Source organism: Rattus norvegicus, chromosome 8 (genome assembly GCF_021556685.1).
Source record: "Rattus norvegicus strain SHRSP/BbbUtx chromosome 8, alternate assembly SHRSP_T2T, whole genome shotgun sequence".
NCBI lineage: Eukaryota > Metazoa > Chordata > Mammalia > Rodentia > Muridae > Rattus > Rattus norvegicus.
In genome coordinates, this window is record NC_141541.1 from 45,896,538 (window position 1) to 45,908,737 (window position 12,200).

At 40.5% G+C, this 12,200-nt stretch overlaps 1 protein-coding gene across 3 annotated transcripts; it reads right to left on the reverse strand.

Moving 5' to 3' along the window:
* Positions 1-1,717: 1,717 nt before the first annotated feature.
* Positions 1,718-6,534, reverse strand: LOC134478906 (disks large homolog 5-like). Of its 3 annotated transcripts, NM_001430174.1 has the most exon segments (5): positions 1,718-2,004; positions 2,952-3,138; positions 3,773-3,922; positions 5,136-5,304; positions 6,339-6,534. In NM_001430174.1, coding segments are annotated over 5 exon segments (648 nt in total). In that variant the 5' UTR covers positions 6,466-6,534; the 3' UTR covers positions 1,718-1,989.
* Between the last annotated feature and the right edge of the window lie 5,666 nt (positions 6,535-12,200).

A 12,200-nucleotide genomic window follows, 5' to 3' on the forward strand; every position in this document is an offset into this window, starting at 1 on the left:
TCCTGTCACAGATGTCAGTAGAAATTATGCAAGGTATTGTATGCCAGTGGTAGCATTAGCAAAACAAAGCACACCTTGTCTTGAAGGCTAATAAATTAGCAATATGTATAGCAAGACGCAAGCTCTTCCAGGTCCTTTCATAGTAACTGAGAACCTCAAATACAGTGGCAATGTGAAAGTGTGGTGGATATCTAGTTACCACTAGCTTCTGTTTTGATACAGACGACCCTTTCTGTGGCATGGTCAGCTTCTAATGAATGACTAGAGGACCTATGCTTGAGAATAAACGAACAATACATTGCTTCTCTAGATGCTGAGCTCTTAAAAGCCTTGGTGTCACAGCAACTGTTTGTGGACATTCTGGATCATTCCTTCTGAACTTTAACTTTCTGAGTAACTCAGACTCTGAGTAAGTCAGTTCAATTCCATAAATTGGATATCAGTCAACTGGAAAAAAATACTTTTACAACAGGAACCCAGATTTGCCACGGAAAAAGGGCAGCTTGAACTGGCCCACCTAGGTTCTGGGTTTGCACAGGCTTGCTATCCAAAAGAAATATGTGTTCCCAGCTGTAGGCTGCATTCACTATGGTTGCTCTTGAGGTTCTGTCCTAAACTGCTTAGATTAAGATAATTTTCTTAATATCTATCAAAAGAATTCATTATGTGCAGCAGGCCTACAGGAAGATAGTTTCCATTCTGTATTTTATAAATGTGCATAGTAGATATGGTCATCATTGATACTAGGTGAAGGATCTGCTCTAATATGGAAACTAAGTGATGCTGTAGGAACATCCTGAATCCTCAATGAGCAGTGGTGCCACCTGAGCCCTGCATGGATGACTGGTAGCCTAACACATTGAGCCTGCACAGCTCAGTAAGAATACACATTTCCTGAGATCTCTCTGTTTAATTTGAGGTACCCTGTCCATCTAAGGGAGCACATGCCCTGGAAAGACAAAAGCCACCTGCAGGATCTGTGGTGATGACTCACAGGTTAGAACCTGCAGGATCTGTGGTGATGCCTCACAGGTTAGAACCTCTGCTGCTCTCTCAGAAGAAGCACATGGTTCCCAACAATAATCTACAACAGGGAATGTGATTCCTTCTTTTGGACTATGAGGGAAATTCACACAGGACAGGCCACAGACATACAGTAGAGAAAAAGACCCACTGACATAAATTATCATTCTACGCCTAATCCACAACAATAAAAACACAGCATATGTATGGTCTAGGACAACAGCATTTATCAAAACCTTTTTCCCAACATGACTTTGGAGGTCATTATCTGTGGGGGTATATTGACAGTGTATTGCAAGAAAGACTGAAGCATATGGTTCTCCATTAGGATTACTTACATATACCTTTGGAAATGTCAATTTTTCTACAGCTCTACAAATATGAGTGTATATTAGTCAAAATGTGCTACACAGGATCAATAATGAACGTGTGTTGTAGACTGTTTTATATAAGATTAGCAGAAAACATGACCGCATGGATAAAGTATGGCAGTGATCACATCATAAAATGTACATCCAAGAAAAGAACACATTATCCACACAAAACACACTTTCACTCTAGGTAACCATTGGTGGCTTTGAATTTACTATTTAGCCCAGGAACTCTGGACCATGCAGAATCCATCTTTAGCTGTCAGTTCTAAGAGCACAAGAGGGGACAGGACACTTGAATAAGCAAGATGGTCTCAAGAGTCAAGAGTTAAAAATCAAGTTTTATTCATAAGGAATACAATTCAAAACAAAAAATGATTAAAATGAATATTAATATAAATATCTAAAAGTATTTTCAGATGTGAAAAATATTAACAAGAACATATAACTATGAAATAACAAAACAAAAACTTCATTTAAGATCATAACAAAAATATTTCTAAACAGCATATTCTTAGTGAACATTTAGAAGCACAGTTATATTGCTGTTTCTCCTCTAGCAGGCAAAATGGCAATGCAGTCCCCAAGTGGTCTCTCAAGTGGTGTTATCCTAAACAGAAAGAGAATAAGATATCAATCAGTCAGACTGGCTTAGTGAAAGAGAAATTTAGTGTTTCTTAGCAAAATATGAATTCAAATATGAGGGAGAGTATTCATCCAAAAAAGGTTGTTATTATTCAGGATGGCGGTCAGCAGGGGAATCCTGAGAAAGCAACCTATTCTTCAGGAGGCTCTCCTCCTGCTGTGTGTCCCATTCCAGCTCTTTTGCAATTTCTGAGACCAGGGAGAGGAAGGCAGTTATTCAGAAACTGATGTGTTGGGGACTTGCATGCTAGCTATCAGCTTGCTGCCTTCTACCCACTCAGCTCTATTTTAGGTCACCATTGATGTGTTAACTGATAACATTGCTGGTGTGTCTGTGGGCACGGCAAAGTCTACAGCAACCCGGACAGTAATGTGGGCTGCCCACCTGGGCCTCAGACTTTAACCAGTGCAAACCAAGAACAGGGCAATGGGAAGAGACCTCATTGGGTTGCAGGATGAAAGGAGAAGTCAACCTGTCACCAAGATGAAAGCCAATGACAAAGAATAATTTGCCATTTGCACTCGGTTCTTATCCCTGAAAGGTGCTTCCCAACTTGGAGGTCACATGACCACAGAATATCATTTATCACAGGAACAAAACTTGTTCAAAGTGCTACATAGCATCCATTCTATCACAGGGACATGCGGTAATATGATAGGTTATTCAATTGTCACCATTTCCAGACGGCAGCTTCAAAAAGAGCACCAAAGCATAGTTGTTAATAAGTCAGTTCCTGAAAAGTGGTTGTCTTCCCAGAATACTCGTGCACAGACAGAGGAATGAACATTCCATTGCATGAGGTGGTTGTATTGTTGGAGTGTACATTATTAAGGTGGTAGGGAAAGCAAACATGTATCAAATTGGCAAATAAAATCAGATATTTTTAGGCTGACACAGCTGCTTGTCCCTACCAGATGTTGCTTGGTCTGGAGGTTGCTGGTTTTCTCCTGTTCGTCTTTATCTTTCTTGTTCAAATCAAACAAAAATTTCTGTAGCAGCGGTGCAGAATCAAGCTGTTCTGCTTTGCTCTCCTTTCTGAATGGGAACAACTTCTTCTGCATACATATCTTGTCCATATGGATCCGGCTGGGCAGGTTGCTGGAAACACACACTGCATAGTTAGATCCTGCACCCTCTTCCTCCCATTCCTACTCCCAAGTCTCACAAACTCGCTCTGGACCCAGATACCAGTGAAAACTTCATAGAATACATCTTGATACACACAAGGTTGCTGCACAAACATCAAACAGCCAATTCAGGGAAGAATAAATTGTTTCTGTGACCCAAGTACCAAAAAGCGTTCATTTCTCTCCACAACAACAGGGGATATACATCTATCCATGGAAGCAAAAGGCATGGGGGCAACATTAATAAATAGTGGGCAAATACCCTCAAAGGAGGTCAGTAGAATTAAGGGAAGTTCATGTTACCCATGTGGTCCACACACTGAGTTTTGTTAAACCTGGTGTGACCGCAGAGGCCCAGTTCAGCTATTAGCCATTTGGTGAGCTGAATAAGTACTGGTCTACCTAGAGCCTTCTGAAAATGCCTAGACACTCTGGGTATGAGTAACAGTCTCCTGTGGACCTAAAAACTGAGTCCAAAAGGCCCAGGACACAGTGATGTTTAAAGAGCACAAGACATGGAGCCAGAGCTGCTAGACCTCCAGTCAGAACAAAGGATGGCACCTGTGGGCAAAGCAGAGTTAATGGCCTCTCTGACCAGTGCTCACCGATAGAAGTTAATTTCCTTCTGGAGCTCCTGAAATTTCTCACAATGCTCGATGTTCCTCATCTCTAAGTTGTGCAGTAATGACATGACCTCCCTCTCCTTTATCTTCAATTTTTCATAAAATGGATTTGACCTGATGTAGCGGCTGGCCCTAGGACAGTAAAACCCAATGAACATCGGCGTTTAGGAATATATGAACTCAGGCTGGGTCTTCTAGTACCCCAGCCCTGGGAGGACAATTTCTGAGTTCTACATATTGGAAGCTTCTTCAGCTTCAGAAACTTGTTATTCTGGGCCCAGGACCCCATAAGCTCGGCATCGAGATAAAGGGTTCCCAGGTTCCCTTTCTTCACTCAGAAGGGCTGGATCTGCAGTCAAGCTAGTTATGCTAACAAGGGCCTAGGCCACAGCTCTCCCACATCCAAGACCTAGAAAACTGTGATTTCATTTTTCCTGTTTTGACAACAGGAATTCTACATCCTGAATAATTAATATGGTAGAGACACACAATTCACACAATTATGGAGTTGAGAACATAAATCGCCACAAAAGTATAATCTGCCCAAATGGCACAAATATACAGACAAATGTGACCACATTGCTAAAGAAGTGTGCAGTTGAAGAGGGGCTCCCAAAACAAAGCACTCACATCACCATGAAATTGTTAAACATGAATATACTCAGGAAAAAACATAGACCCCTAGATTCCAAGTGTGGGGGGAAATATAAACATAAAAATTGCGCATATGCATGTAGGTGTGTACACACAGAGACACAGAAACTGGGACACACACACAGGAAAAGAAAAGTAAACTGTAAGAGAATGAAAAAAGGGAGCGAAATATGCAAACGGAGAACACAATCAGAATCAGAAAAAATGCATGCCACATTATTGGCTCAGAGGTAAACAAAAAAGAAGGAAAAGCCCTGTGTCTCTGGCCATCTACTCAAACATTGAGTTGAACAATTTGGGATCTGTCACCTCAGGCTACTGCAACAAGAGTCCAGCACTCAGTCACCTTCCTAGCACACACCCAAACTCACGGCACCTAGAACCTTGCAAAGCTACCACCTGTCAAGGGCTTTCCAAATGCACACTGGGAACTCATGCTCCAGGAACGTTATCCCTGAATCCTCACTAAGGCCACAAGTTCAGATTTTCAGCTGGAGGCAGCAGATGAGACCATTTCCCATCTCACTCCTGACCAAGGGTCAGGTTCTGAATCTCCTCTATATCAGAAATGAGGTTTAGGACGAGTATTTTGGGAGGCACAGCTTTCTAGACCCCTACACCTTAATAGAATAAGATGTAGGTGACACTGCAGGTCCATGAGTGACACAAGGCAGTTTGGAGCAATGCATACCTGTTGTTCCTGTATCTCTCTGTCACGTAAGTCAGGAGATCTCTTAGCTCATTTCTCTCCTCAGTAGCTGACTGCAGCTGTCTAATCAGTCTCTGCTCTTCTGTGTTCTCCGTGTTGGCCTCCTTGTTGATTACCACAGGGCCAGGGGATGATGTCAGTCTCCCATCATCTGTAGGTAGAAGAACACAAGTGAACATTTTTGGGGAAACTGATGAGTGTGCATAGACCATGGTGAGCCCCAAACAGGAGGAGAGCATGTGTAGACCACAGTGTCACCACAAAGAGTTTGTTGTTGCCTAAGAGACCTCCTCAGTGGAAGTCAACTCTCCCAGCACTCTATAGAGACCAAGAGATGTCAGATGCCGGGTGTTCCCTATGCCTGCTGACCCATGCTCCATGTACCACAGAGATGGCTTCTACGGGATTGTTATCAACTTAACAGGGTACAACTTTCATTCAGGACCCTCACCGCTGTACTTTCAGAAGTCAGATGATAAATTCAACCTCCAAAAGATTTGAGTGATTGGAGATACTCAGATGTCCTGCACTGATACTCTAGGCCACACCACTTGGAATTTAAAAGCATTGTGGGGGATCTCATGGTCAACGGACTTATCAATTCCCCTAACTGAAACACCAAATGCCACAGAAGTGCCAATTGGTTACAGGCTGAATCTTGGTCTACCTGCTACAAATAGTTTTAGTACTGTAAAAAAAATGTTTGTAACACACAAACTCTAATTTATAATGCTAAGGATGTCCCATCTCTGCCAATTAGAAAAAGTCAGAGGAGTTCTAAGAACATAAGGCCAGAAGCATAATTCTCTCCCTGATACTAAAGAAAGAGATCTACTTTATTTAATGAAGCAATGAGAGTGAAGTAGATTGATGCCCTGTCTAAATTCAATAAAGTTGGACAGTCAGTGTCTCCTGACGGTGTTATTATATCAATGTAACGTATCATATGCACGTTAAAAGTGAAGGCCAGAAGTTCACAGAATAATAGCATTGGCCTTACCATATCCTCCCTTTGGGGATGGGCAAACTAATGTTCTGAAATCCTTGACTTTTAGAAATTGTGATCTTCATGGAAATTCAATTCCTTTGCAGATACTCCAGTTGTTCTGGCCTATTGCTAGACAGGTCAGCATAAGCCTATTCTCCCTCTGACAGAAAGCTCAGCATACAATTCACAGAACTTACTCAGCATTCCCCAGGCCAGCTTTCGTTGTCCATCTTTTATTTTTGATGAAAGGCGAGATTCCCTCACTCCAGTCTGTCCAAAATCGGCGTTCACTCTCCCAAAATTCTTGCGAAGCCGGGAAAACATGTCTTCCTGTGTATCTGCCAGGCAGGGACTGAGAAAAAGTAGGACACTGGTGGTTACTACAACACTGATGACATCATAGAGGATGCCAAGAACTCTCTAGGACACAATAGAATGTCCAAGAAGGGACCGCTGATGTCATGGTGAACAGACATTGCCTCCCTGCTAATAATCTCCCTGTACAGTGCATAAGCTGAGGTGCCCTTTCCTAGAGACCTTCCCAGGGCATAGCCACTGAGCAACTCCTGCTTGCAAGACCAAATTTTCGTCAAGGCTTGATTATAAAAACCTGAGTAATCCCTATGCATTTTAATGAATTTTTCCCTCTAAATCCTGCTCAAAAATATCTCATTAAGTCAAATTATCCTTACTCATCAATATCAGCCATTAAAAATTCCTGAGAAATAATACCAGTTTGAATAAGCAGTCAGAAGGTTCTCCTGTCTCCTTATGTACACGTGCTTGAAATCACATCAAGAAATAGCCTGTAGGTTAGGTTGCGACATGGGTGTGTGTTATGGGAACACTCATGAAGCCTTGTCCTTAGCTTAGCATTCGACAGTTGCCACAAAATCCCTTAGGAGAAAGAGTTGAAATCATTATGTTGTTCGGAACAGTGTGGAGTCCAAGTGCCAAAGGAAAGTGAAATGTAGGAGCCACCAATGGAGGCACCCACATGCTGCTTGGGGATTCTCCTCTTTTTACTAATGTCACCAAAGGAGCATTGATAACAGGCCTCTGTAAGCTCTACCATGAGATTCTGACTGACAGTTTGTGTCTTAGGCCTTTCACAGGCCGTGCACTATCTTCTCTAAATTTAACCCCATTCTTCTAGTTTTGAGACCCAACCGCTGATTATCTCTTAACCCCTATGCCCTGTTTTGGTCCATATCACTTCCCTACCATGTCTAATCTGAAGCTCCAGCTTCAGCTTTCCTCACGCTATGTTCTTCTGTAAGCCTGGAGTTCTGCCCACATACTTTCTGCAGCATATCTTGGCCTTCAGATCTTTATTATGTCCAATCGGCAGTTAGACAACACCTAAGAGATCTCTCAGTTTGTGTTGAGCTGGTGAGAAGGACAAACATCTACAAAATAGCAAACTTGATGATGGACCGTAGAAATGACAAGACAGTAATCCTGCCAGCACTTAGCTCTCTGCCAGTAAAGAACTAACAATTGAAAGTTGACATACCTTAGTACAAAGGGAGCTCACTTCATCATTTCCCCTTTTACACCAAAAAAAAATAACTGTCTTTAACACTGATCAGCTACATAAAATTAGAAAATTTATAGGATGCATCAGATAAGAATGACGGTCACAACATTTAGTCCATTTGTATTTGGTAAAATTGGAGAAGGTACTTCATGAACTAAATTATATTAGTGTAAAATTTTGTACCTGAATCATTTTCTCTCACCTTTTAAGCTTTTTTCTTCTCTATTTATCATAGTTTGCACTTATTAACCATAACAACTCTCCTGAAATGAAAAACAATTTTGTTAATTTTAAATAATTTAAGGGTTTATGTGCTTCATCTTTATAATTTTACACCTCTTTTGTGGACATATTGCCATTTTTTTCTTTTTTCAACTTCCACATGTAGATTATTTTTTCTCTGATATGGAAAACGCTGCAAGGGTGGACTTCAAATATGAGGTGATGGTGGATATCAACGAAGTTGAGCTGCATGATGTGAAATTCACAGAGAACAAAAAAGGAGTTTAAAAAAACTAAAATAAGCACAGTGGGGAATGAAGAAATGAATGCTTAGCATGGAAATGTTCGTCAGTAGACTCTGCATTTGTGGCGTGGGCTGGGTTTGGGTGGGGTTCTGGAGTAGTCAGAATGTTGTCTGTCCTGGTCCTTCCAGGGAAACTACTCCCTCATCTCTCATCCCTCCTCTGCCTCCACCTCCACCTCCAACTGCCATAACTGCCTCCTACTACAGCAGCAGCTTCTGGGCATCTGCCTTTCTGCTCAAGCAGAAGTGCTCGGGGGTGATACAAGATTTGAAAAGTCCAGGGGAGCAGTCAGGCCATGCACACTCTGTTGTCATCCCCGTCAGGGCTCAGGATTTATGGTGCCAGAGCGGTTGTGGCGGGCATTTTGATGCTGCAGTGGGTTGTCTGTCGAACCCCTCATTCTGGACCTCCCATGTCCCCCCTGGTCCTGTCAGGTTCCTAGTTGTCACATTCCTGTGTGATTGTGAACTCGTTTTCTTTTCTGAGTCTCATAACAAGAAAATTTAAGAGTAAACTATCTAATCATCTCCATCTGAGACCTGAGAAGGAGAAATGTTGCCTGAGTAAACAGGAAATTCAGAGCAAATAGCTTCCAATTCTAAAGAAATGAGAGAAATTGTTGGCTACCAGACAGACAAATTTTTCCATGTCATTGTGTCATCCACCCTCAGTTGAACAGGTCAGGGGCTCTGACAACAATCCTTTGAAGTAGGTCACTTGAAGGACTATCCTCTTTTTGTTCTCCAAAGCCTGGGACAATAGACTTCCCCATCATCCACTTCTCCACAGTCTGGACAACTTTCTGGCAGCAGTGGAGGTAAGTGGGTGGTATTTCACCCCATGGCAACCTTGCCACATTTGAAGGGAACTCCAGTTAGTGTTCTTTAGTTCCCATCATCTTCTTCAGACAGACTGGGGACACTGCCAGGAGTTGAGGTCTCTCCCACTGTGAAAAGCCTTTAACTATTTGGACATCTGAAACGGCAGATTCTTCAGATCTGTAAAGGATTTGAGAACCACCTTTTTATGTAAAGTGTATCTCAGTGGACAAACGTGGCTTTTTTTCAAGGGATTTACTTTCTCTGTACCTTTGAATACATATAAAAGAAGCTAAATAAAGCTCATTTCTGTACCAACTGAACTAGTACCTAACATCACTAGAACACTGATTATTTATACTTGGATAGTACTATTTGCATTCCTTAATTATCCATGGCAGTGTACAGTAGTAATTTTATACAATTAGAATTATACACCACATTGTGAATAAAATGCATATACTTATATCTGAAACAAGATTTCAATCATTTATGTAAATACAATTTTAAATTCGAAATCCATGGCATCCTGAAATATTTGAGACTTGGTGTTGCTTTCTAGTACAAAAAGATTGAATAATCTATGTTTTTTTTATCATTTTAGCCCCTTTCCCCTCCTTCCCAAAACTTCTAGATAGGAGAGGAAAGGGTTGAGGAGGGAAAGAGAAAAAAAGTAAGAAATCCCTGATTCCAATCTCCTTTACACTTTCCTCACTGACGATGACCAGTAAAAACTTGCAACCAACCCACTAAATGACAATAAGAATCTATGACCCACAGCAGACAAATAATCAGCTACCCATCCTTCTTTTGAGAATGAGGGTGTCATGTTCTCTAAAGTTGTATCCCTATGAGTGTGGGGTGACAACAAGTTTTGGGGACCTTACAATAATTGGGATATTTTCCAAATCCTGTGAGATCTTGCAGTTTCATATGCTTCCAAGTCCTGAATGTGGAGGGATTAACTGAAGTCCTGGCTACATTAACAATTGAAAATACAAACACACATTCATACAATTTGAGGAAGGTCATACAATATCTACCTCTTGAAGTTTGCTCAAAACAATTGTTCAGTTACTTTTTTATTTAGCTTCAGGTATCTTCTTAGTTACAGGCAGAAACGAGACAGATCGTTTGCTAAAATAATGTTAATAGCTTCTAAGCCAGTCACGAATAGAGTTCCTGCAATCCTTTGAAGTCTCATTAGAGAGGCTCTATTTTGCACACTACTCACAATTCTTATGTCTCCTGTGTAGCAAACTAAACTGGACTGTTATGATCTGCTTACATATTTCAAAAGTTTTCCCAATCCAAAGTATTCCACCCTCCTCCAAAAAACAAGAGATTCCTCACAAAAACAAGTCCACTCCCTCTGGTACCAGTTTATATATCAGTCACATTTCTGTTACTTCAAAAAAATACCATGACCAAAAGCATGTCAAGGAATACAGTGTTTCACGTTGTGGTAGCCAACCCCCAACTACAAAATTATTTCATTGTTAAGTCATAAATGTAAGGTTACTACTCTTTTGAATGGTAATGTAAATATCCTGTATAAAGTATGTCTCCTATGTGATTGCCCCAGGAAGTAGTTGCAACCAACTGGTTGAAAACTGCACCTTATGTGCGGAGGTGGTGGTTGTGGGTTTTTTGTTTTCTTTTGTTTGTTACTTTGGCCTCTTTGTCAAAACCAAGATGCTGATGAGAACATACACCAATATCTGTGTCCTTTATTATCTTCCTTTAGACATTGTGTTTGTTCTCATTGTATCAATAGGCTGGGTTTCTTTTTTACTATTCCCCAAAATGAACTTGAAATTATTGAAGATGAAGCGTCCTGCAGTGTTTTACTGTCTTACTATTTGGCAGTGTCTGACTTCCCTTCATTTATGCTTTCATTGGTTGAGATCTTTTTTTCATTCCCATGAAGCCCTGCATCACAATTAGGACGGGACAGATTGAAACTTGTTGACGATTCTGGTAGGAATTCGATAAAAAATATCTGTCATATTGATACATGAAAACGAGAGGTGTCTTCATTTTCTGCTTTCTTCAGTTTTTTCTTATTTTTCTTAATGTGTTCTTTATAGCAAGTCTTCAGTTCCTTAGATTTATTACAAAATTTTTAAGGCTATTCTGAATGGGTTTCTTTTCTTGGTATGTTTGTTGATATTTATTGTTGGTATACAGGAATTTTATTGACTTTAATGTGATTTTAGTGAGTGGGTCTATGAGCTGTAGGAGTTTTCTAGTGGAAACTTCGTGCTGTTTATATATGGATCATATCACCTGCAAATCAGAAAATTCTGACTGCTTTCCTTCATATGGACATGGCCTTTCCATCTTTCTATTTTCTGTTTTGGATAAGACTTCACATACTACTTGGATTAGATGAAAAGATTGAACACCTGTGACTTATTACGTATCTTAGGGAAATGCATTAAGATGTTCTCCAGTTAGGATGCTGTTGGCCTTGTATATTGTCTTTATAATGTTAATGTATATCTTCTCCATATTCCAGATCCTCCAGAACTATTTCATGTATCACTGTGATATTTTGCCAAAGAAATTGTCTGCCTCTAGTCAATGATCATGTGTTTCTTGTTCTTGGTTTCATGTGGTGTATTGTTTATTCATTTGTATTTGTTGAAATATTCTTGCCCGTCTGTAGTCAAGCCATCTTGATCATGGTACCTGATATATTTGGTATATGTCTGAATTTTATTTGCCTGTATTTTATTGAGAAATTTTTCACTTAAGTATTCCTTCCAATCTTTGTTTTATAGGCTGTGAAGAGACACCATGACCAAGGGAACTTATAGAAGAAAGAGTATATTGTTGCTTACAGTTTCAAGGATTCTGAGCCATGACTATTATGCTGAGGTACATGGCAGCAGGTAGGTCACCATGTTTCTAGAGAACTAGCTGAGAGCTTACATCTTATCGGCAAGTTGGAGACAGAGAAAGTGAGCGTTAAGTATAAATGGTATTGGTTTTGGAAACCTCAAAGCCCAATCCCATAATACTCCTCCAACCAATACATATGTTATAATTCTTCCTGCACATTTCCTCTCACAAGAAACAAACATGCATACATGTGAGTTTATGTGGGCCATTATCATTCAATTCACCATATCCTACTCACAATTTTCCAGAGGATCTTAAACATATCAA

Excerpts from the sequence above, each read along its gene's own strand:
- LOC134478906 (XM_087560201.1), bottom strand. The coding sequence starts at position 6,465 with ATGTTTTCCCGGCTTCGCAAGAATTTTGGGAGAGTGAACGCCGATTTT. Across the intron at positions 3,923-5,135 it reads GAGAGATACAGGAACAACAG|GGCCAGCCGCTACATCAGGT; the intron begins GTATGCATTGCT and ends TTACTGTCCTAG. Across the intron at positions 3,139-3,772 it reads AAGGAAATTAACTTCTATCG|CAACCTGCCCAGCCGGATCC; the intron begins GTGAGCACTGGT and ends GTGTGTTTCCAG.